At 40.1% G+C, this 26264-nt stretch overlaps 1 protein-coding gene and 1 long non-coding RNA gene across 8 annotated transcripts in view; one reads left to right on the top strand and one right to left on the bottom strand.

Annotated features, from left to right (window-relative positions):
- LOC110397445 overlaps positions 1–17306 on the bottom strand; it is a 32522-nt gene extending 15216 nt beyond the window's left edge. The window contains exons 1-2 of the long non-coding RNA XR_002437783.1: positions 17172–17306; positions 13048–13164 (exon numbers count right to left, since the gene is read on the bottom strand). This is a non-coding gene — a long non-coding RNA (uncharacterized LOC110397445). The remainder of the gene's footprint in view (positions 1–13047; positions 13165–17171) is intronic.
- Positions 1–26264, top strand: part of LIMCH1 (LIM and calponin homology domains 1) — a 166680-nt gene that overhangs the window by 66834 nt on the left and 73582 nt on the right. For all 7 annotated transcript variants that reach the window (XM_021393732.1, XM_021393727.1, XM_021393730.1 and 4 more), the window contains exon 3: positions 7452–7521. In XM_021393732.1, the coding sequence (XP_021249407.1) occupies positions 7452–7521 (70 nt within the window). The remainder of the gene's footprint in view (positions 1–7451; positions 7522–26264) is intronic.

Here is a 26264-nt window from a genome sequence, read left to right as displayed (position 1 = left end):
AGTACATTGCGTTATGCAACTTAGTAAAATGTGCAGAAGCAATGTTTATTGTTTGTAGTTAGCACTCTGACTCTATAACCTTTTCTGTTTTTTGAAAGAGCAAGTATAAATGTTGTTGATTTATTGCTCTTAGCCAATTTTACCAAGACTAAGACTATATACACTGAGTCGAGGGAAAAGTTTTATCCTTGTGCAAGAAAATGTACAGGAAGGGCCCTTCCCTTCAATCATGCATGCTCTTAAAAAAGCCTACAATCTTTTTTGTGCTTTTAAATTTGAGAAAAAAAAAAAGAGAAGTTATTCATATACATAGATTATTTTAATAGTAATTAAAGAAAAAAATGACGTGTGATTGTAAATGTGTGTGAGCTGAAAGTGATTGTGATTAAGAATTACTTAATGGAATTTATCATTTACTCTGTCATGAGAATAATTTTCTTCTGTAAATAAGAAATCTCCTTGGCTTGTGTTCTTTATGTCTCTGGTGATGAATGAGCTGCTTATTCTCAGAGAGCAGACTTTCTTGAGTCTTGCATCGTGGCTGTCATGCATGTGACCAAGCTTTGGGCTGACATGAATGCTGTTTTCACCAACAGCTGGATTTGTGCCAGATCAGTGCAAATATAATGCTATGGAATAGGAAAACTTTGTTTTCGAGTCAGTGATAGTGTTAGGTGTGGAACCTTATATCAGAGCAGCTTTAGTTGAATGTATGGTATTTCAGTTTGGTTCTTTAAAAATCAGATTCTTCTTGCAAGCTAATGTATTTTATTTAAAATTGCTCTGCTGCTTATGGAGACCTGGTAGGGGAAAATGAGTGTGCAGGAACCTCAGTAGACTGTAGGATTTTGATTTTTATCTGTCAGTGGGTATGGGCCTGGCATCAATTCAGCACTCAGCTGTACAGTGTACAATGCAGATACTTACGCTTAATTAAGTTGTGTTGAATTTGCTATTCCTGGAAACCAAGAAGGTATTTGAGTTTCATAGGCGTACTTGAAATTTTGAATGTGACCCATGCCTTAAGGTAAGAAGGGATTGGTGTTCCCCTGTGGTTTTCAGGCTGCGTATTGTAAAGCCAAACCATAATCAGCATCGTGGATTTGGCCTGGCTCCAATTTAGAGAGACGGGCCCCAAGGCTTATTAAGCATTGAGATTTAGGTTCATGTGAGGACATCTGAAACTGTTTTATATGGACCCGGAGTTTTTAATCTTTAAGTTTTATTGCAATGTTAAGATGACGAGCTACTTATTAGTATAGCTTAGGTTGAGGGGTCAAGGGTAATGTAAACCATAATGTTTAGCTGTGCGCATGAGAAACGGAGAATGGCCATTGAAGGGCATGCTTGAGTACGATTAAAATGGCCTGTCTTTGTAATTATGTTAAAAAAATATATGCATCTCAGCAGACTAAATAGTAGGGTTTTTCTATTGCAAGTTTGTAATTGACAGAGCAAGAGGCTCTGGAACACTGATCCATTCAAAGTGAGTTTTGCTGAAGTGCAAAGCAAGGTAATCCTGTGAGAGGTTTCAGCTTTCCAAGAGTGTATGTATAAGAACTTGCTTTGAATAAATACTTTGGGTAATTATCTGTTCTTATTGCTACCCTGTAAAACTGAGAGTTGTAAATCTGTAGGTACGTGAGTTGTTCTACATGTCATTCATTGTGGTGGTAGGTTCTGTATAAATAGTCCGTGTGAAGGCACAGTCTTCCCTGTTGCCTTTCTTGAGCTGCTTTGCAAGACCTCCATCTTATTCATATTTCTAGTTGGCAGAGTATGGCCCATTTTATGCTGTATTTGGCTTGACTTTTCTCAGTCCTACAAGTTTGCATAGCTATTTATTCTCCTTTCACTTATCAGACTGGACTGTGAGGCCTTTATATGACAAAGGCAGTTCTGTCTTGCATGTTAAAAAAGCACCTTGTTAATCTGACACTAAATAAATAATAACAGGGACATCATTAGCAATCACTCAAGAATGTTTTCCCAAAAATATTTTTGTGACCTCAAGAACAACTCTATATTTTGAAATTTCTTTGCCATTTCCTTTGCAACAAAATCTTCTGTTGTCTGCACTGTATCAATGCATCTTATTTGTATTTAAGATTAAGAAAACAGCGAGTTTTCTTTACCTTTTCAACTATTTTGGCCATGTTGGAGCTGTTGCTATATAGCACAAGTTTAAAATACATAGATACTGAAACTGTCTGAACTAATAATTGTCAAGTGCTGAAAAGCTGTTTGTTAAAATGTAAATTTGTAAAACTTAATTTTAAAAAGAGAATTGTCTCCTTGAAGGTTTGCTGTGCATAGAATTTTATGGATAGGATTTCTTAACTCTCAAATATGAAATTCCTTTTTGCTTTAAGTTTAGGTAATTAGTCAGCTTTTCTTTTTAGGAATATGATCTGCTATTTGAGCTAAGAACTCTGTTGGATGCATATCCATCCAGCCTGGATTCATCTGTGAACCACACATCATTTCAGCCTTTCATTTTTCCATTTCTGAAGCTTATTCTCTGAAAATATTCCTCTTAGAAACTAAGTCCTGTTGGAGGCTGGATTTGGCAGCCATCCTCTGAATATTTTCTTAACTGACGCTTTCTTGCAAGAATTTCATGTGCAGTTGTCTTGGTGCTTTTCATTAGATCTTTTATCAGCTGTTGCCTGAAACGCCTTCTTTTCCTGGCAGAAGCTTTTCAAATTCTTAACCGGTGATAAACAACCCCAGGAAGGTCTCATAGGTTAGTCACACAGTGGCTAGTACTGATTTCAGCCTGTCTGTCCTACTGCGGAGATACCTTATCTCCTGGAATTTCAAGCCTTGGGGACGGTACCGAGTAGAGCAATTGATTCTTCCCATACCTACCAGAGCTGTTTTTCACAAGGGGAAGGAAGTGACCTAGCTTCTCCCTATAAGGGTGGGAGTGGATCAGCTTTCCATTGCCATCGTGCCCTGATGTTTCCATAAGGTAAGGCTGCTCCTGAGCAGAATCTTACCAAGCTGCACCTAACAGCTAACCACCAAGGGATCTAAGTCAATGCCTGGTTCAGAGAAGGGGTGGATGGGATGGATGTGTGAATGTCGTATTGAAAGTGACAAGAGAGCTTTAAGGAGAGAAGTGAAAAACAGAGGACTGACCTGACTCAGGACAGGTGTGTAAATGCCGGAGAGGCTGGACAGAAATCCTAGCTGAGAATTTGAAGGACCTTGGTAATGGGTCAGGTGTGTGCATACAGAGACTCCTGTTTTACATATGGAACCTGAAGAGCTTTGGTTTTACCCTGTGTTCGATTGCTGTCTTTTGGGGGTTTGGTGGGATTTTTTTTTTCCATCATATTATATTTGAATTCTTTCAAGAACTATTCTACCTCATCTTTTTTTCATCTTGATATGTTTTTGCTTCTTTTACTGTTAAAATATTTCTTGAGATTTCACTGTCCTTTTTTCCTTTTGGTTATGTCAGAGAAGAGCAGGATGTATCAGATGCCAGAATTCCCTCAGTACGAAAAGTATTATAGTCTTTATATTTTTGTTCTTTTTTTTTCTCTTCATATCAATAACTTTTAGCAGCAGTTGTTAAGACTCCAAAATGTTTTCTGTGTAAAGCAAGTTGTCTGAAAGCTAAAGTTTTTTAGAAGTCCTCCGTAACCTTTTCTGACTGTCATCTCCAATATGCCCGTGGGTCACGAAACCTCAGCTACCAAAAAAAGGTCAAACCTGGGGAAGGTACCTGTGATCTGCTTTTGAGAACAACACCGAAGGACACTGTTTCATGGCATCTATTCCCTCACCATCTGGTGTCAGACCTAAAGTTAGCAGTATCTTACTGAGTGAGAGGGAAAAAGAAAAAGTAATGGAAGACTAAAAAATGACCCTGCTTTTTTCTTTTCTCGACACAACATAGCTGGACGTGTCCCATTTGCATCTGGTTTCCTAGATTCCTGATTGCAAGAATATGAAAAATAGTACCAATACCGTAACAAAAAATAAAAATCCAACTTCTGTGCTTCAACTCTGACAATTTAAACAGTTCACGAACTTCTACATAACAGAATGTGATACGTGGTGGTGTAAAGGTTTTGTTTTGTTCTTCAGAGGATGAAAATCTGTATGTGCGCTTTCTTTGCTTGAAGAACACAACTGTACAAAAACCTAAACTAATAAATGTGTGCTTGGGAAAACCTGAGCTTGCAACTTGTGGACCTTTATTTTTGAGGCAGAACTGGGAGGCTGAGATTTACATTAAGAGCAAACTGCATGTCTGCTTTTGATACCCTCACAAGGATGAAAATACCTGAACGTTGATGATTTTCACTGCACAAGGAAAAGGACTGCTTCCTTGGAGGAGAAGGGGTGAGACAGGGTCAGTAGGAGCTAGGAAGCACTCAGAGAAATGGGTGGTAATTTAAAGTCTCAGTACAATTTGGTAAGTGTCTTAAAACTTCTCTCTGAACCTGCCAGCAGGGAGCTGGTGACTTCAATAGGCTGATCACCATTGCTGATCTGGCCATCCTAACCAGATGTCTGAGGTAGAGAGTTGTTATGTGTGTCATCGATTACAGGTGTTTGTTCAGCAGGTACCTTCAAGCATCTTCCTGCTTCATGAGCAAGTGAGTGAAAAGGTCATTAAAAAAAGTTACAGGAGGCTTTCATATTATGAGAGTTAGGCTGCGCACTTCTTAGTCCCAGTTTTTGTCACATAGTTCCATCACTTTTGTAAGCAACTTGTCTGACCTGATCAGGGGATAGGATCTTAGCTCTTTGTTGTGTCTATGGATTATGTTGATTTCCTGCCCTGTGGTATGAAGATGATAGGGTTAACTTTTTTAATAGAGATAAATGTTGTGAAAATAAGCATAGAACACTATGTATGTTGTTACAGCTGACGTGGAAGCTGATAGATTCTACCTTGCTCCTATAACATTTGTTCTGACAGAAGAATGTGAAGTTGTTTTGTCTCTTTTGGAGGGATGGGAAGGATATTATCTCATAAAATTTTCAGAGATGACCCATATGGCTGGACAACAGATGCTGGAATTGTTCCCCTGTCTGTAGATGCCTGTAGTGCAGTCATCTAGCATTGCTGTGCAGTTAAGAGCAGAAAAAATACCTGCTTCTGGTTACAGTCATGTCATCTCGTTCCAGATGCCTGCAGTCCATTAGCTAGAACAGCGTTTTGCCAGGTACTGTTTGCCAAGGTTTCTGTGGTTCCGGTGGATTTTTTTTACAGCATCTTATTTGAGTGGTTAAGGGAAAGTACTGCAAACTGCAAATATTTATAAACTGATCAGCTCACACTGTCATGGTCAGGGCTGTGGCTGGGAGAGTGACAAGGCCAAGAGCTGTAGCTGTAGAGGGCCTGCAAGTGGAGCCAATGTAGTGGGGCTGTGGGAGGGGTTAGGCTGCAGAAATTCTCTCTTCTGTGAATTTGTTCCCTGGGGGTCAGGTCTTCACCTCTGAATGCACCTAGGGTGAGGGCTGGGTGTTTGACAAAGCCTGGAGCTGCTGTTGTGGCAGGGCTGGAAAGGGACTGCCACAGGAAGGCCTGCTTCAGAAAGCATTTTCCAGACGTCAAGACTTTCCCCTGGGTCATTGCTGAGGGCCTTAAGCCAAGTCTGCATTGCAGCATGGATGGGTGTTTTGTTGGCCCTGTATTTTGACAGAAACCTGCTGGAGTTTATAAAATTTCACATATCAAGACAGAAGCTCTATATGAGTCCAAATAGAACAGAAAAAAAATTAGTTTGTGTGTGTTGGCCTATGTAGGAAGAGGTGTATTCAGTAGCTTCAGTAGAGAAACGGGCAGATAGCAACGGTGGGACTAAGGGCTGACACTGTGACACTGTATAAACAGTGCAGCTTCTTGGCCAGGCTGGTGGCTGGGCGAGCTGGCGACTCTCAGTGTTTTGGCATCGGGAATGTTGCTCTAGATGAGGCAATAATTTAGAAGCAGCCAGACTGCTCTGGAAGAAATCTGCCTTTGGCACATTCTTCAGTGGGCCAGTCTTGGAGGTTTTAGCGCCAGACCATTTAGAGATGTTTCCAACAGGAGGTAAACATTTTAATAATAGAGACCTTTCTTCCTCAGGCTTTTCCATCCTGCCCTGGCCCATTTCCTCCTACTTCAGACTCCCAGCGGTGATCTAAAGTGTTGTTTATTCCCTACTCTTTTCCTTCCTCTCGTCTTACCCCTCCCCCATTTCTCACAGGGAGCCCTGTACATGCCAGTCTGAGAGTTTATTGGGAATGGGCTTTGACTTTGGGGTTTCCATTAAGATCTCTTTATTTTACTGTCTGTTATTGTCTGTGGCATTTGATGTGCTCCTTCAGTATGTGTTATTGTGCCTAGTGTATTCACAAATTAGTAATAAAGAAAATGGGATACTTTTGTTAATATATGATTTGTTCCTTGGGACAGAATAGGCTCTTGGGCAGAATAGGTAGATTGAAGTCACAACAGAACTAGAGTATTCAAGAAGTGCCATGAAGAAAAAGAAATCTTACATTGCCTGTTGAAGCAACTGAATGAAAGATATTAGTTTATAGCACTGCTGCTTTGCAAGTCTGAAAAATAAGTTTGTGCATTTGAGGAAAACAAAGTAATTTTTGTTTGCCTCCTCTGGAATAAAATGATGATTATGGGAAAATAGATGTATTATTCTTTTTGTGCTATTCTATGTATCTAGGGGTAAAAAAAAAAGTGTTGGGTTTTTGTATATGAAATATATTCTTTCATCGTGTGTTTTCTAGAACATGAGAGTTCTAGATTTTATCATAAGCAGAAGTCAGTACTAGTACAGCAATTTTTATGAGGTTGAGTTACAGTTTTTAAATGGAAGAAGATTTAAAAAAATAATAATAATAATACCCGCCCCAACTCCCCCAAATGCCATTTACATTGTGTTCTTTGCTGCTCGTGGTTATAGTAGGCTACTGGAAGGGGTGATTCCTGAATGGATGGAGTGTCAGCACAGTGGGAGATTTCTTCTTTTTCATTGTGCATACCCTCATTTGTAGAGTTTTAAACATAGTTTAAGCATCTGTTGAACTCTTTCAAGATCTTGAATTTGAAGTGATTGTCTTGATCTGATGATTTTCTTCCCGATGATTGGGATGGAATTTTCAGCCTTGGGATAAAAAGCATGAGGTTTTCTGCTGGGAGAAAAGTGGCAGGGAAACACAGTTTGTTACAAGAGGATTTTATGATGAAAATTCCTCACCCTGCAGTGTGGAAACTGTCAGACTATTCTTCCTTGGGATACTGAGGATATTTTTCTTTCTAGCTTTCCTTTATTTCTGTGATGGAACTTCGGGTATGTACATCTATTTGCAGGAGAAGACACTGGGAAGAATCTCTTCCAGCCGTACTGAAATGTTTATATGCTGGGGACAATTATTTGATAATTTGGGTTTTGTGACTTATGAATACTCCTTTCTCATAACAGGTTGCTGAATGCAATAAAGCCGGGATTGGTCAAAAAGATCAACAGACTACCAACCCCCATTGCAGGTTTGGTGAGTATATCAAATGGAGAAAAATCTTTCACTACTGCTTTTTTGCACCTTGGTTTTGTGACTGTGTGATTTAGATAGCAATTATTTCTATAATTCAAACTCTTCTGACTTACTGACATCTGAACAGTGCAGTCTACTGAAGACCTTCCAGTCTTTTTCTTCCAGAGTGGAAAGTATTCAAGAGGGAGGTTGTATTTTCAGAGGAAAATTATCTTGGTCTCACCTGTATACTTTTTAAATGGTGACCACAAAAAGATATCTTTTTGGAAAGAAAGGCAAATGCATTTGTATATTTTGTCTCATCCGCCTTTTCCTCAGAATGCCACAGTCTGCAGGTAACATTCATCGCAGAACTATCTAGGGAACCATTTCATGTTGACTTTAAGGACAGAATAAAAGTTGCCCATATTCTGTGAGAGCAAGGAAGACCACAGAGGAGGTGCTTACAGCCTGTGGGCTGAAACTGCCCCTTAGGGCACTTTACTCCAGCTGGTTCTGGGGGAGGTCATCTTGGAGTGGCAAGGTCCTGTGCCTGCTGCTAGGAAAGAACAGGGGGTATGAACTGATGCTAGGTTGAGTAGGACTAGTGACAGAAATATGGCTATATTTATATTTTTAATTTATTTGTTATTTGTATTTTTGCCTGGAAATGTGGCTGGGAATATAAGATCCTCTTGGACATGTGGAGGGTGACCATCCTCATTTTAGACTAATGATACCCTTGCATACATAGATCCTTTCTGTTTCAGCACTACTGATGTTTTAACTTAGTTGTGTAAGATTCAGAACATATTATATGTTGATATTTGAGATCAATGTTCCTTTATAAACAGCATTAAAAAGTTTCAGTGTGTTCAGACCTTTGAGGCCAGGTCCCTCAACCTGTAGAATGACAGGCATGTTTCTGCATGAATACTGCCTAACCTTTCTGTGATGTTTCCTTGTGTGCTTTTCTTTTGTCTCTAAAATACATCTAGTTCTTTTTTATACTCGGTCCCTATTGCAAGGTGTGTTTGGAATAAGCTGCTGCAAAACATAGCAGTATAGCAATTCTCTTTTCCTTCGATCCCTTTATTAAAAGACTCCATTTTTGTTACAATTGTTCTAAGAGGATGATATTGAGTTACATTGTTTTTTCTCTTATTCATGATTAAAATCCCAAAGATAAGTTGATTGTAAGAGGAAGGTCATAGAAAAAGTGATTGTGTTGTATTCTTCTCATTTCTTGAGATAAGTCTTTCTGTTGTAAGGCGTATGTCTTCAAAGTGGCAAGAAAGTAGTGGTTTTCAGGTTGTTAATGATACAGCAGATTAATTTCATGTTGGAAGGTGACTTTTCTTTTTAGCTTTTGTACCCATGTCCTCTAGCTATCTTCAGTAATTATTTTTCTAAATATTTTTCCTAATAAAGTAATTCTAAATTCTAAATATTTTCCCAAGTAATTCTTCCTAATAAAAGCAGGCTATTAGAAAATTTTATTTGTGCTTCTGGCTTTTTGAATTGTACTTACTTCACTAATGGATGTTTTTTACCTGCTATGTGTGTTCTCTTCCAAACCGAGACAGCCTTTCCAAATGAGGCTTACTTTTAAACATGTTTAGCCCTGTACCTGCTGACATTTTTTGCCATTTTTTACTTCGTGGGGTTAAGTGGCTGCTTCAGTGATGGTGTGCACATTTAAAATAATTGAGTGTTCTACTCTGTTGAAACATACTTATGGCATAATATTTTAGAGTACAGATATCACTATGGTTTTTGAGCATATTGTGCATCTTTTTCTTTTCTCTCACCTGTACCATGTCCTTGTGCTTGGAAAAAAAAAATGACATTACTTTCCAGAAACAGTTATACTTAGTTGGCTGCGTATGAGGGACATTACTTTATTTACTGCTGATTTTTCTTTATTATCTTAGATTTGGTTGGCTTGACATAGTATACATTAACTGTTCCAGTTATTTCCCTTCAGTATGTGTGGCTTACTCCAGTACTCGTAGAAATACTCTAGAAGCACAGCTTTGAGTAAAGTGTGTGCTTTTAAATTTCTAGATATTCCTTCTGCCTAAAAAGTGTAACTTAATCGTTCTATCTTAATTTCATCCCAATAGCTGATATAGTATATAGCAGTATAAAGTATACAGTAGTAGAGGAGATAGGTAGATTTTTGTTTTTAGAGAACTGCAGCTAAAGCTTTAGAGTAATTGTAAATTACACACTGTTACTTTTATTTCATCATTAAGCTCCAGAGGTATAAACAGTCATATATAATGTTGCTCTACAAAATGTCTACTTAAATCTAGTTCAGTTCTCCGAGCCCTAGTCTATTTTTCTCCTTTGTTATTGTAAGGACAAATGAGGAGGTACACTGCATTGAAGGAAATGTATATTGTGGATATGATGAAGTATTCATCTGGGAATATTGTCAGCTGAAAAAAAAATTGCCTGTATTTGGTGTTTGAGTGATTTCTTATAACACTGCTGTGAAGTCTTATATGCAACTGGTCTACTGCTGACAGATTAAATTGTTCAAACTTTTCCTGGTGTTTAAGGGTAGATGAATCCATAGTTACTCTAAAAATCTTACCAGTGATTTCCTTATGTGGTTTAAAAGGAATGGCTTATTTTGCAAACCTTTTGTATACCAGAGCAGCAGTCATGTTAGCAAAATTTATTGGTTCATAGTATCGTAGTGTTAGAGTGAGGACTCAAGGATTTGCACACCTCTGTAGTAAGTGCTGGCTGTATAAATAGACAAAGATGATCTTTGTCTGGTTGCAAGTCTCAGTCAGGATGTAGATTGTATGCAACATTACATATAAAATTACATATGCTTAGTTTGGCAAGCCTGTTTGTAATTTGCTTTGATCTCCAGAAGTGCCGACTGGTTCTGTTATCACAGTAGAGATGATGCATTGCTTTAATGAAATAAAACATAGAACCGATGGCTTAGTGTTCAGACTTACGGTGAGCAATAAATTTGACGAAATGCTTTCTTATTCCTGTTCATTATCCATTAATCCGGAATGCTAATGCTCCCACCAAAAAGGAAATTCACAAAACATCCAAAGATCATATTAAACACATGTAGGAATAACAGGCTTTGCTGAAAGAGCAATGTTACCAGAATAAATTTTCACATGCTAGGCAGTGATACTTAACATCTATTTTAAGGCTGTCAGCTTTCCAGAAGTATCATTTCATGTATTTAATTGTGCAAGCCTGGAAAAGTATTTTGAGCACAGTGATGGTTTATTAGAGTACAACGAATATGATTACGTTGCAAGTGATTTTTACCAAGCCAGTTGCTGTTGTTTTCATTCACTTGGTAGGATGTTCAGAGTGGACACAACTTATTTTTAAGGTTCCTAGCAACAGCAATTTTGTACAACTGGAGTTATATATTCTATGACAATAACACATTTGCAGCATTTTAGGTAATTAGGTAAGTATTGCTCTCTAATGCTAACTATATGTTAGCCAGCTATCTTTTTGCTTAAAAAAAAATCCTAGTTCTTGCTTCCTGTCCCTGAATGATATCACTCTGTGAGAAAAGAAAATGTTTCTGTCTTATCTTTTGTTTGACAGGGTTTAGGAGAGTTTATAGCGTTACTTCAGTTCCTTGAACAATCCCCACAGGAGCTTAGACACTTACTTCAGAGACTGTGTGAAAGAGCCTCACATATAATAGAAGGAAGTAGCCAAGACAAAGTTAAAGGGCTGAACTTCAGCTTGTATCTTGGCTCATGTTTCATCACTACTGAATAAAAATCTGTTTACTGTAGTATCCAGTTTTCAGCTTGTGTACGCGCCTCATCCTTGCAATATTTTTATGATTTAGCAACGCAAAAAAAACAGCGCTGTGAAAATCACCTGCTTGCACAGTTTTTGCACCAAGGTGAACAGAACTGCAACTTACTGTTTAAAGAAAAGCTTCCTTTGAAAACAAGATTTTTTTTTTCCAGTGATTATTTTCCTAGGAAGTTTCTTTTGGCAAAATATTCTCTGGGAACTTGCTATGAACCTTGTTAAGAGTAGTTGTCTGTCTGATGGTGCTGGTAATTTGCATTTATGCTGTCCTGTTGCATAAATTGATGTCATATGATGTCTCAACAGTATTCAAGAATTGTATTAGCTTTTAGGATTTTGTACTTTGAATTAAGTTCAGAAAATTAGGTCATTTTTCTTCACGAATATATGAACCTGAAAATGCAATTACAGGAGATAAATATACCAGAATACTGTCAAAAGTGATTTGAGGAGATAGAGAAATACATGGACTTCTAACTATTATCTGTTACTTTTTAATTAATTTTTCCAACTTGTACTTCAGTATTGTTTTTTTTTTTTCTCTTAAAGGAAGAATAAGAAGACAATTTTCTTAATTTCTCACTCTCCTTATAGTAATTCCTGGAAAGAGACAACTTCCATTGTAATACCTAGATTCATAATACATGATAATTTCTGTTTCCTTAGTTAGTACTTCTGTTATCTGCTGGACAAATTCATTTCCTGATGCAGTTGCATCATACAAAAGTCCTGCTGTGTAAGTTGTGGTACATGAGAAGTAAACAGCAGCAAAATTTCCCGACTGTCTAAAAACAGTACGTTCTTGGCACTCGTATCCCAAAACCACTTTTGTGAACGTTGATGGAGAGCAAAGCATCAAGCATCATAACAAAATTCTATGCAAACCATCCTGCTATGGTTTCTGTGGATCTCTTTGTAGTAGTCAGTTTCTGTTCAACTCCCGCGCCTGCCATCAGTTCTGGTGTCTGAGTGTTTGACTAGAACAATACTTAGGGTCTGGCCAGTGGTTTGGAACAGCACTGTGTGCTTTGGCTCATCACGTAACATAAGGGTGCTATGTCAATAATGTCCTTGGGAAAGGAAGAAAAAAAATTTGCGTTTGCCATGTCTTCGTAGGCTTATTCCCCCCCCCCCCCCCCCCAAGTTTTCTGTACTTCTCCTTTGAATCAACTTTTCATTTATATTTTCCCACCTATTTGATTTGGTGTCATCTGAGCTGGACAGATTTTACCTTACAAAATTCCTGTTATTGAATTTAGCTGAATGACAAACACACAGTGATTTCTAAGTTTTATGAAGAATACAAAGTAAACTAACAGGTGTTTCTTAACCAAACTGTTTGTAAACAGGATCTGTGTAGAACAATCAATCTCTATGGTGACGGTGCAGTTAATTTATCGGACAAGATGAAAACATCCATCAGTTCAAACACTTGGCAGGAAGCACAGAGGAAGTAGCATTGATAGGGAAAAAATGAGATGCAAACCAATAAAAACTAAAACTTTGAACTGAAATTCAACTGCCATTCGTAGTCTGAATTGAAAGTTATTAATTGCTGCCAATTAACCATACAAATACTGTTCAGAAAACGTTGTTTTCTTCCCATTTAGAGAAAAAGTTGAGTCAAATGCAAAACACAATTTTGGCATCTTGTTTAACATTTTGTTGGTTGAAATAATTGTTTTTGCTGTGCTATTGTATTCGGCTGAGAAACTCACTTACTTTTGATGCTGAAAACTAATCATCCATTTGATCCACTGCTGCGCTTGGGTTGAGATTTTGTTGACGACTTCCAAGTTTGGACTTTAATGACTTCCAAGTGTACAGATGTAATAGAGGCTGAAATAACAGACAGTTAATAAGAGGTGAGCCTTTGAAAACCAACTAAGCAAATAAAGGGATGTAAATTACCTCCACCTTATTTATTTGCTTGTGATTAAGTTGAATATAGCTGTAAACCCCTCCTAGTAAGTCTCTGTGTCTGTCGTCCCACTCTGGCTGATGAGCTGACCTTGGTATTCATAGGGGTCCCTTCTAGCCTTAGCTACTGGCTGGACTGGATGGCTGGAGGCAAAACCCGGAGTGAGGGACACCTTGTTTCATTGGTTCTGAAAAGGAGATTATTCAGGTTTTTCTGTGCTCTGTGCACTGTAGATCCCAGGCCGCACTCTCAGACCAGCCTGTCTGCTGTCCTGAAGTCCCCTCCTGTAGATGCTTCTTTGGCAGCCGTGCTCACAGTTCACTATATAAGCTAAGCTGTTCATTGGCTGCAGTCTCTCCTTGCAGCTCCCACAAGATCATCTCTTTCTGCCATACTTTCTGCCAGTGTCCCCTATTAAAAGCCGAAGTCTGTAATACAGCACCCCGAGCACCTCACATGGTTTCCTTGTTGGTTAAGATGGTACAAGCCAATGTGTGTGGAGGTTTGTAGGGCACATGCTGTGCACCACAACCATGGGCAGGTTCAAACATAGTTGTGTGGTTGAGGCCTGTTCCCAAAGTACGTGGGTTAGGCTTCAAAGGTGCAGCTTCACAGACAGCTTAACCTGTGTCCTGAGCCTACTGAGCACTGCCACTGGGAATGTCATGACTTGCTTCAGCCAAGTGCTAATAATACGTGTAAGCTCTTTGTGGGAAAGATCATCTGCTGATCTGTTTTTGTCTAACACCTCACCCCATGAGTCCTGCTCCACAGCCAGGACTCCTAGACAGTATGTTAATACAAATAATAAATAACACTTACAAAAATACCACAGGCATTCCTGTGTCATTCACAGCCTGTTTTTAGACTGCTCTCCCAACTTCTGTTTTCAACCATGGCTTTAAGTGATATTTGATATAATAGGTATTAACAATTAACTTTATTCACATTAAATAATCTAAAATGTTGGCTTGCAATTCAGAAGGAAGGAGAGCTTTTTCTGTATACACATCTGAGAGGATGGTCACAGTAGAGCAGTTCCTTTCTGAATTTTTTTTAACATTTCACACCGATGGTTTTATTGCTCTGTGAGGGGTTAGCGAACTCCCACACTTCAGAAAAGAGTGCTCAGTTAAAACCAAAGGATCTACCTATTGGGGCTGTCAAGTGACTTCACAGAGATGTTGTTTATAAGCTCTGCAAATAAAGGCTTTGACTAATGATTGTTTACACTTTTTTTTTTTGGACACAGTAGGTTTAATAAAGGGAAGGATTCCAAGCATAACATTTGAAAATAGCAAAAACAAAAACACTGTGGCTGCTGAAAACCTAATGCTAGGTAGCTGAAATGTGAACTTGCCCTTATCATGGCATTAACCTTTACTATAAATGACAGAGTCTTTCTTTGCACTGGGGAGGGCAGCTGGTTTCCAGCAGTAGCTCATTTGCACCCATGGAAAGTGCAGATTGACCACTGTGTTAATCTTTAGATTTGGCTCCTTCTGCAAGTTCAGCCATGGTTTGAACTCATTGGTTTGCTGGTAGTCAAGTGACTATTTTAGAAATGACAAACTTTTAAAGAACAGACTTCTAGTATCATTAAGTACCAGAAGAATGATGGTTTCACCTAATGCCAGGAGATGCTGACCCTTCTGGCAACTTCCATCAGCTTAAAGCACTTGCAAGTCTGTTGCTAAGGAGTTTAAACTTAGATGCAATCCTGAAGTTATTGGTCAGAATCAAAGGACACAGGGACCTGGGAAAGTCTCAAACTGAAATCTCCAGTTTAAAGATTGTTTGTGGTTAAAACTGTAGTTTGTGTTCTTGCTCCCTTATTCTGGAAAGCCGCTTGCAGGTTGGAGCCTGTAGGTCTGTGCTATAAATACAATCTTATCCTCAACTGTCTTTTTCAGTGACGTGCAGCCTCAGCACCGGGGAACAGCTAGATCTTGGTATTTCTTTGTCAGAGTAAGAGCTAACTGCAGCGTAAATAGAGTTGAGCAAAGTGAAAATATTTGCTGTATTTACTACTACCCCTCATTCTTACCGCATCTGTGATACAGATCCTGCTGCCCGTAAAATCCATGTGATCAGATGTATGTCTCAGGGAATTTTGATAGCTGATGGCAGTGGCTCTCTGGATGGGTAAGGGAGGGGGTGCCTTCCAAACAGCTCCAACCAGAACAGCCCCTCCAGGTGAGCGGGGACAAAGGTTTCCTAGCTGCTGGCAGATCTGCAAACTGATGGTGGGCCAGTGGGGCTCAAGCTCTCTATTCCCAAATCCTCCTGGGACAAGAGAGCCAGGGTAAATTAGCAACGGTCTGTTGGGACCCCAGCCCTTGCATGGAGGATGGAGGAGAAAGAATGCTGCCTCTAATCTCCTTTTTGGCTGTGGATCAACTTGCCAACATGAATTCTGTTGCACTTTCTGTCCACTAGCAACTGTCTGTGCTGTTTCTATGCAGAAAACCTTTTCTGGTGGTGTGAGCAGATTGCTGTCAGATGCTGTGCGTGTTGCCAGCAGGAGCATACGTGCTGAAGGCAGATGATGGGATGTGTCTCCCTCCAAAGATCCCACTGCAGTTGTTTTCCTGGCTTCAAACAAACAAGCAGGAAGACTAGCTAGTGCAATACAGCCCAGTTGCCTTAAAGGTCCATGTGCAGAGCCCAGTGAAATTCTGAAGTCCAGTGATGTGGTCAAGAGTTCATAGAGGCTGACACTGAAGTCTCCTTGGTTTTTGCATTCCTCAGTGCTCCTGGATTGAAGCCACTTACTTCCTGCTTGGCACAGTACTCTCCAATTGTAATGCACTTCCTTTTAATGTCTAGAGGTATAATGATACAATTGTAAAGTCGTTAAAATTAATGCTGCAAAGGAAGCAGCTTAGTTAATTGCTTGTGCAAAAAATGCAGTGGTAGGCTGAGCTATCTCACTGAGGCACATCAAAGCCATTAGCTGTTAACCTTTTGAAGGCTGCATAGCCTTGTGCTACAGTGTGGAAATCTGTCCCACAGCTTATCTGGGAGAATTACACATTCATTTTTTGACAAGTAATATCATTAACGGTCTAGGAAATTAATACTGCAGTACAGAGGCAATCCTCCTCTGTTTGGAGCGGTGTCCTGCTAAAGTCCTGGCTCTGTTACCACTTTTGTTTGCTGCTGTCTCCTAATCTTCATGCAGGAAATACTGTTACTGAGATGTGAATGTCTGTTTCTGTTTGGGGGCAGTACTGTGCCCTGATTTATTACTGTGAAATGTGTGAAAAGGGGGTCTCTTTTCAGACTTTAAATAAGAAATAGAATTGAACTTGCTAAATGTGTGCATGCATGCAAGTGTCTGCTGAGTTCAGCTTAACTTTTTTCAGTCCATTCTGTACGCTGCTTCGTCACCTTGGCATTTCTCTTTGATTTGCACTATTTCTCATGCAGAATTTAGAATTAAGCTTGTGTTTCCCTGTGTGGCCAATGCTAAACATGCTGCCCCCTAGCTCCTTTCTTTTCCTTTTTTTTCAGCTACGATGCGGGCATTACCAGCTCTCCTTTTACTGTGGCAGCTAGAGAGATATTACCAGACTTGGTACGTGGTATCAGTGTGCCGAGCTCCTCGCTGGCCTGAGTGCCAGATGTGAACCTCACCCTTGCACCTGTCATGGGGCAACAAACTTCAGGCCATAAACTGATGGAACTGTGGGTGCTCTGCCCGCTCCTTGCCTTATATAACTGGAGCTGGGTCCGTGTCGTGTGGCTGGTTGTGCAGCCAGCAAATCCCACTGGTGTTTCCAGCTGTCCCTGGATGTTTCTAATGCCTTCTCTGAGCGAACGCCGCCTCATTGCTTGTTGTCCTTTGAGTACTGTTTTTAGTCCAGTTGGAAGGAGGCTTGCTGTTTTTTTCCGAAACCAATCCCAACTTTGCAACTCTTACCTAGCAACAGCTTTAAAGGCCTTCGGGTGCTGGCTGACCATGCGCCTTGCCGGTAGGCCTTTATGTCCTCATCTTCACATTGAAGTTCCAGTAACGCAGTCATAGAGGGTCCTGGAAGCTGCCTGATGGAGGCCTGCCTGCCAGGTATGTGACATGCATGAGGAGATGGAGACCATGAGTCACGTAGATGAGAGCTTAGGCATCCGTGAGATGTATGTGTACTGTGCAGCAGCTAGCCTTTGGCTGACTGTAGGAGAGACTCAAGGTTGTTTTGTCAGCTGTAGAACTGTGAAGCGGCTCCATCTCCTTGGTCAGTAATGCGTGGATCAGGAATGCTGCTCTGTGCTTTTTGTTGTTGACCTGGCCGTCCTTCCTGCCTCCTGTCCCCTCCTGCCCGCAGCCATGTCAGTGGGTAGCATCATTCCATAAACTGTGTGCCCACCTTGGTCTGAGTTCCCAGACCAAAGCCAGCAGGTCTGCTGGGTGAGAGATGTTCATGTATTACTTTCTGGAGTTACAGCTATACAAGGTATTAGCACTGCTATACAATATATCCTCTGTTATTTAAAAGGGAGGATGGTGAATAGGATCAGTTATTTGAGGTTTCAAGTAATCCAGGGTAATTTTCAGCGTAATTAATACGTGCCAGGAATGTGATCCTTGCTGGGATAGCAGGAAGATCTGGATAACTGAGGTGATAGAGTACAAGTTGTGAAAATAGTGCCAGAAAACTGTCTGCATAGGTCAGTTGCACAACCTAATAAAACTCTCAACTCTTGATGTAGAAAAACAGTTTATAAAGCTTTTACCTGACATGTGCAGAAGTAGAAAAATCCTTTCTCTTTGTACAATTCTCGGATGTTTTCTTTCATTAAGTTTCTTCTGTTATCTCTGAAGAGGTCAGAAAGTTGCTTCTTAAACAATAACAATTTCATGAAAAACTTAACTGGAAATGCCCTGAGAACACCGCACAGATCTGATCCAGACACACTGCTTTGCTGTACTGTTTGTTTTCAGAGAAAACATAAGCAAATTTTGATAAAAGTCACTGCAGACTTGATAATATGTATTGAACATAATGTACGCAGATCTCCCAGAAAGTAGTGCCTCCTATTTATTTCCATGGACACCGCAACAGATACGAAGAGCACAGTAACACTATTTGATAGTGCAAATTCTCAGCTGCAAAACACTGTTTTTCGATGCAGTTGCCACCATTTGCTGTGCATTTTTGCCAGTGATGAACAAGAACCTAAATGAAATTAAGAAACATGTCTGTTTGGGGGCTGGATTTTGTTTTGGTCTGTTTGTTTTATTTGAGAAACGGGTAGGCTAGCTTCATCTTTGTTCTTAATGTTCACACCAATGTTGTATTTTTCCAGTGCTGAAGATGAGCTGAGTGCAATTTGGTATTTCAGTGAGCAAGAATTTTAGACAAGGAAGAAAGGTGTTAATTACATCCTCTCAGAGAAGCATTGCAGTCACTCAAAGATTTGAGTAAGCAAGGTATTTCCAGAATTGTCTCGGAGTGGGTGATACTTTATCTTCATAAATATCCCACCAGTTGTTGCTTGCTCTTTCATTCCATCTGTAAACAACCAAAAGAGCAGAAGTCAACCCAATGCTATGGTTAGTTTGAAGAAGTTTAGGAGCTATGAGGACTGTTCTGAAAGTAATGCTTTCTATTTTGTTACATTGGCCCAGGGTGTTAGAGTGGTTCTACTTAAATTTGAGGAAGCTACTCATAACCATGAGGATTATGTGAGAAGGTGTAAGTTCCCAAATCTGCCTCAAGTCAGCACCTGCAGTATTAGACTAAGTTGGCTAGTTTCCAGGGGTGTTTGAGACCTTAAATGCTCTTTAGTCTTTACTCTCTGGTTGATCACAGATTAATCACTTGCTTTTTTAAATACTGTTACCCAATCTCTTGAGCCACTCAATCCCGATTAAAAATTACTTTCTAAAATACAATCTTAGAGAACTGAAACTGCTTGGATTCTAGACTTTCACTTTTTTTTTTTTAAAGGACTGTGAATTGTTGCAATCATGCTTGGTGTTTTCACAGTACTTCCATGAAAATTCTTTCAGTTCATTTTTTCTTCTAAAGAGTCTTTCATATTGTTTATTCCATTCTTTTGTCTGAAATTTAATGAGAAATATTAGTAATCCAGCACTTAGGCCTGCATACAGACTATTATGTAAGCAAATTGAAGATCAGTAAACTTCGCAGATCATTGTCAGTATTCTCCTTCACAGCTTCTGGTATGATGTATTCTATTGTATAGTGGTATACAAGTATTGTTTATATGCTGCAAATAATGTTGTCCTTTATAACTTTCAATATGTATTAAAGGAATAAAATTGCCAGGCTCAGGTTAGGAAATAAATAGATGGACACATAGCTCCATAACCCTATATATATATATATTTTTTTTTTTTTTCAGTGGGGATACATCTGTTGACCTTGTAAGCCCTTTGTGGCTCTGTAGTAGGGTGTTCAGGTGGAAGGGCTGATGAGCTGGAGCACAGTGCTGAGCCTGAACTGCTGGCATTCAGTCACAGCAGAACTGTGTCTTGTGTACGTTCCCTAGCCATTAGGAAGGCCAGTATAGAGGTTCTTGCCAAAGCCAGTAAGTCCTGCTGGCCTTGAGCTGATTTTGGGTAGTCATGTATAACATTTGCGTTCTTCAGAAATCTGCATCTGCAGGAACAGTTTGGAGACGTGAGTTTGCCTGGGACTGGGGCTCTGCAGTGCTTTAAATCAGCAAAATTGCTGGCAACTTGTGTTGGCTCTGGAGCCAGTACAGCTGCTTTCATGGTCCATGAAGCTTTGGATAATCTTCCAGGACTCTGCTGCTTCTGCTGTCTAGATACACCTCTCTCTGATTAACCAACTGTAGTCTGAGTCCCTCTGCTGAGTAAAGGAAAAAATGATAGTTGCTTTGAATTTACCCTTTTCCTTTATGTGCTCTTATCAGCTAAGGAGTTAGAAGCTTGTAATTTGCAGAATTCATGAACATCACTGATAGCCTTACTCGTGACTGAAGTATAAGCATGGTTTGGTTGTTTTTCTCTACAAACAAAAGGTCATCTTAAGTGTAATTAGTAGGGAAGCTAGGATATAATCTGAAATGATGGGAATGATTTATCAGCGGTTGCTGACTTTTCTTCTCCTTTCTTTTCCCACCACCAAAAAACATGACAAGCTATTTCTGCTGTTCTCACCCCGTAGTTCTTGTCCATAAGACTTGATGCGATATGTGTTCCTTCTCCTACTCTTGTTACTTTTTGCATTCTTAGAGGAAAGTGGATGTAGCAGTACACCTCAAATGCACCTCCAGTGTGCTTACAGTAAGTGGAAGGACAGGAATATCTGTGCTGTAGGAGGAAAGATCCTTTTCTGCTTTACATTCCGCTGCCCAGAGAACCAGAACCATTCTGAAAGAGCTGGGAGAAACCCTTGCAATAGAGAGACGCTGTATTAAAGAAGAGTTCCTTTCTGTAAACTTAAGGAAATTCTTAAATACTGTATATTATTGTATTACTTTTTATTCTGCCTGAAAGCTTAGCCTGTAAACTATTCTGCCATCCAAATGCAGTCCATGATTCCTGTTTTCCAAATAGGCCTTCAAAAGTACATTTGCACAGTCTCTGTAGACTTAATCAAAAGTAGTAATTTGGATTGGTTATTCTGCATAGTCCACCTCAATTTGCAGCTACCCTAGCTTCATGAACAGCTGAGTTGTTTATCAAATTCCATCTAGGGAGGGCTTTACTAATGGCTGAAAAGGGACGGTAAATAAATTGTTGCCAAGCTATTGGGTAGCTCATCTTGCCTGGAATGTTTACTGCAAAAAATCCCAAACTGGAGACATTCAAGATGATTGTCAGTTGTGGACATGCCACCTGAACATCAAATGGATGTCTTCAAATCTGAGAAGGAAACAGATAAATAGATGGATTGTATTCAATAATTTAGGCTATTGAAATGCAATTAAATTTTTTACTTTTACTGAAAGTGAAAACAGTGTAGGTTTTCCAACTGGAATATGCTGAAACTTCATTCAGTACAAAAAGTCAATTAAAAAAAAAAGTTCTTTGGACGTGACCAGCTTTTTTTAGTATTTGCAAGGAAACCCCAACCTGTATGTTAAAGAACTCCAGTATGTTTTATGTAATGTTGGCAAGAAAATGCAAAGATGTGAGTGGGGGGGAAATGTATGTCAGGTATCATGTAACAGCAGCAAAGAGATTTCTGATGTTTATCAAACCTTGAACACCCCAGATTATTAAAACATATTCCTTGGCAATAAAGAGTAGATGTTTAATTTGAAAGGAGAAGAGGAATTTGTTGCTTTTTTTGCAGAGGTCATGAACTGAGCGGGAATGAGTCCTCCTTGGCGGTTTCACTATTTTGCTGTTTGCCGTCGGGAATAGAGATTTGGTCTGATCTTAACAACTGCTGCCAGGCCTTCAGCTCCCACAGGCAGCTTTCCTGTGTCTTTTGAGGCCCACCTACAGCAGTTGTACTTGGATTTTGGGATGCAGAGGCCCCCCAACTGCTCTGGGTGTGGAGTATCCTGATCCTTGCATAGCTGATCGCTGTCTTTGCTGAGAGAAGTCAGAGTGCTGGCCAACTCCTCCTGCTTGCTGGCATAAAGAGAAGATAGTTTTGTTTAATCTACCAAGCAAAAGAGTGCATACCTTGTAAAGGAAAAGAACAAGAATGTGAAGTCATGCTAATAGTTGCTGCCGTTAGAAGAGGTGAGTGGTGGTCTTACATTCATTCACCTTCAGAAGCTTCATGTCTAATTGAGTTCAATTTTAGGTACCTGTTTCTTATGTACCTTTGCAGTTTCAAAGCTTAAAAATATACTGTATGAAACTTCTGCTGTCGTCTGGCCCTGGATTTTCAATGTTAAATGCTCAGCTAGTTGAGTACAGACGGATGCAGCAAAACCTTCTCAACCAGGATTCATCATGCACATATGTTTATAAAAATCCTGTATTTTCCAAGACTGTACAACTTGAATCAGATCAGCTTCTGTGCCTGAATAGGTAGGAAGACAGACAGCAGATAAATGACTGGAGTAAAGTAGGAATTAAGGTGGTAACTACAATATCTTTGTGTATGATTGATTAGGTTCCTGTGTATCAGAATATTGTCAGGTTTAAATCTTCCTGTTGCTTCTTTCCAGTTACTCTTTTTGTCCTTGCTATCTGCTTTGATTATGGAGAGAGAGAAAAACTTAAAACAGTCTTTGTAGTGATGACAAGTTGAGAAGTATTTTTTCAGATGTGCTTTAAGTTACTTACACTGATTCATAACTGAATGATAGTAGATGATGCTAGTCAGGTAATTAATTAGACACACCTTTTCAAGTGGAGAGGCTCACGATGCACAGATTTTTCCTAGTTTTCTTTTTCCACTAGCCCTACTGCATCTCAAACGACCTGAGACAGGCTGGATGTGATGGTTCACTGAAGTAGTCAACAGTCCTCTTCCTGGAAAATAAGGTTATTTTCTCCACAGTCAAAATATAGAGAGCAGGCATTGGGTAACAGTGCCCTGAAATGTCAGATGTGATAAAATGATCCCATGTAACATGGAATTTGGAGGCAGAGAAAGGGAGGTTGTCTATGTGGGAAAATACAGTATTTTTAATAATCTACTAATATATTTAGGGCAAACATAGAGAAAAATTTAGTACATGAACTTGTTTCACATAAGTAATCTTCATTACCACCGCAATACAACATCTTAGCAGGGACGCATATATAAATAGCTTTTGAGAAACATCTGTTGTGCTGTGGCTTAGCACACAATTGGCAGTCAGGAGAGGTAAAGGTTTGTTCAGCGATGTTTGACTGTAGTTGATTGCTGTCTGTAAAAAGATGTGTTTGTGTTGGAGTGCAAGCTGTTAGCAGTGTTCCTTGAGATTAATCCCAGGGGTGAACTTTTTGGGTATGTAACTCAGGAGGTAATTCAACTTTATTCATCTATGAATTCCTTCTTTTCATATGCAGATTGATAAGCTTTCTTACTGTGATTTAATAGTTATGATTTATAGCTCTAGTTTTAAAGTCTATGTATTTTAGTTTAGTCAATGTAGTTTGTTTGGGATGACTGCCTTTGGGATCTTTGAAGCAGACTGACGTACTGAGTACTTTTCTTAACACTTTGTTGCGTCCTGACAGTAAATCACGCAAATCAAACTTCAAAACCAGCATTTTCTTCACAGCTGTGAATTTCTTGCCCATTTTGTTGTAGAGCCCAGTCATGAGGGAGCTGCCCCACGAATGTGCTGAGAACAGCGAGTATCCCAAGAGGATGTTCAGAGGAAAGCACTGTGGCACTAAGCCCATGAAACCTGAGTTTAGGTTAGCCATGGTCCCAGCACCCATAATGCAGTACCTAAATGAGTGAGTGAAAATGAAGGTCAAATTTGTCTTTGTGACCTTTTTTTTCCCCTCCTTCAGGTAGCACAAATATTGCCAGGAGTCTGGGTAAGAGGGGGTACCCACCACAGATGCTGAGCTCAGGCTTGTACATTGCTGTTGTGATGTTTCTTTCCTTCTCTTCTTTTTTGTACTTCTTTGGCCAACCCTCTCTGCAGTAAATTTTGTACTGATGTGCTCCATAGCCCAGCAATCAGGACAGAGCCTGGTAAATAACAGTCCTTTCCATCACAGCAGAAGGAACCAGGCTTTGGTTGTTTGTGTTATTTTTTTCCTCTTGGTGTTTCCCCTATCCTGATATTTTTACCCAAAAGACTTTACATTTGCTAATTGAATTCCCAGCAGCTTCTTGGAGTGCTTGGCTGCACTTCACTGCACATGAGCTTGTTTTTAACCCTTTTTTTGCTGAGCTTTATTATAAAAAATGTGAAAAGTGGCTGACAGAAGTCATGAAATTGAGGCCCAAGCACTCACAAGCCGAGCACTACGATCTGGTTCTAAACAGCTGCAGAGGGGAAGGGAAAGGAAATGTTGTCCTCTTTCTTGGCCTTAGCATGGCTCTTACCATAGAGTATGGCATCAGATAGGCATCTCTTCTCCAAGATAGGGTGGATGCTGACATCTAGCTATGATTTCATCAGCATCAGAGCCAGTGAATAGTCTGAAAATGATTTGGGCTTTTTTTTTCCTGCCTGCTGGAGCTCTAGTCTTCATTGCTGCAAACAAAGCCCTCTTACTCTGGGTGTATCTTGGGTCTGGCAAATCTGAAGAACTATGCATCATCTGATTGTTCTCTTCCCCCAAAGACTAGGGTGTTGACTGAGCCCCCATTTGTTTACATGCTTTATTTGTGCCCTCGGGGATAGTGACCTGATGCAGCAAGATACATTAGGACCAGCTTAATCGGTGAAGTCATAGGGTCTGCCCTGTGCTCATACTGCACGCTCCCCTCTGACTCCCATGTGGTTTGCTGTTTCCTCTTGAGCTGAAGGCTGCTCTTGCTCCTGTTCTTTTGAATGGACCCCCTTCCCTTGCCCTCTTCCCCTCTCTTTCTCTGTTATCTGTCCCCTTTCCTATCCATAGTTTCTTCCCTCCATGTACATCATACCATGCTGCAGGGATTTGAAGCTCACGTTAAAAATTTGCAGAAATAAGATATATCATGTGTTTCAGTCACCCTGTACCCAGCATGATGTTTTCACTGCCTATCCTGGACCTGCTATGCCATTTTGTATTTTTGTGTTTGCCTTTCATTATGCACAGCTATTCCTTTTGAGGGATATGGCTTACAACCATCGTACAACTGATGGTATTACCCTAAGTCAGCAAAGAAGCTTACAGATGTGTTCAAAATGTGTTACAGGACAAAGATATCAAAAAGCAAATTACCTGATGGTGAAGAATAGATTTAGGAAAAAGGCAATTTCTTAAGACTGAATGCTCTGCTGTACTGATTTTCTTGAAGAATTGCAAATTTTCAGTTTTAAACAATGTGCTTTTTGATATCTGAAGGACAAGTGTACTCACAATTTGATCTGCGCAATGCTTTTCATCTGTTTTGTGTCTGTTTTATAGATATCCCCCCCCCCCATTCTCATGGCATGGTTTTGTTTTGATGTATTGTTTTCAGTTAAAACTTTATTAACATACATAGATAGAATGTGCTTCTGCTTTACACGAGCCTAAAGATTGGAACTATTAGCCAAAGATTTTGCAGGATGCCAAAAAAAGCTACAAGCAGCTCTCTGAAAAAAACAGATGGGGAGGAGCTTTCCTTGGCCCCACTTTCCCCTCACACTACAAGGGAGGGTGAGTTGTATACTGTCAGGATGCTGTAAGGCAGTGGTACTGCAGTGCATTGTCTTATTGATCTGGGCACTGCTGCTCAAGGAGGCACATCCCCTCCTTGCTGAATGCCCAGAGAGGAGCAGAAGAAGACCTGGTGTTCTCTGCCAGGACAGTCCTTGCTGCTTGTTGGCAGAGCCCTCGGAGCTGCTGCTGGTCAGGCTTCTTTGCTTGCTGCTGCTCCAGGCATGCTTGGCCCTTTTCCCTGCTACTCCTCCAGCCCCACCTTCAGAGCAGAACAACTTCATCTTTGGCCACTGTGTTATTCTTGTCATTTTAATCTAATTATTTCAGGGCCTATTTTTTCTCTTAGAGGCTCACATGGTTCCACACCCAGCAGTCATTTTCTCCTTTGCCCTTCTACTGTTTTCTGTCTGTCTGGGTGCTGGAGAGTGCTGCTCTGAGGAAGGAAAGGAGCCAGCTCCTTCTTGTCCTGCCTGAGTTTCTTGGGATTTCTGTTGGACCATTTGGGACCCGAACAGAGGTGGGTAGAGGTTTTGCAGTGCCCAGAAATGGCAGCTGCTTAGCCCAGGCCCATGGCTGTTGCTGCTGCAGGTCAGGAGGCAAGGAGCAGGGCTGGTAAGTTCCACTTTTCCCTCCCTGCTCCCAGGGTCACCTCTACATTTATCTCCATGTTGTGTTTGATCTTGGCTAGGGGAGGCTGGAATCTTTTGACGGGGGTTATGTAGCTTTTAAACCCCTCCCCTTAATGCCCCAGTAGGGTTTGCCTTCTGATCTGCTGTGTTGCAGTCCTTTATCTTCTGGAGACAAAAACATCCTAAGTTTCCT

The sequence above is a fragment of the Numida meleagris genome, chromosome 4, assembly GCF_002078875.1.
Source record: "Numida meleagris isolate 19003 breed g44 Domestic line chromosome 4, NumMel1.0, whole genome shotgun sequence".
Taxonomy (NCBI): Eukaryota; Metazoa; Chordata; class Aves; order Galliformes; family Numididae; genus Numida; species Numida meleagris.
The sequence above is the reverse complement of the archived record's forward strand: the minus strand, read 5'-3'. Positions and strand labels throughout refer to the sequence as shown.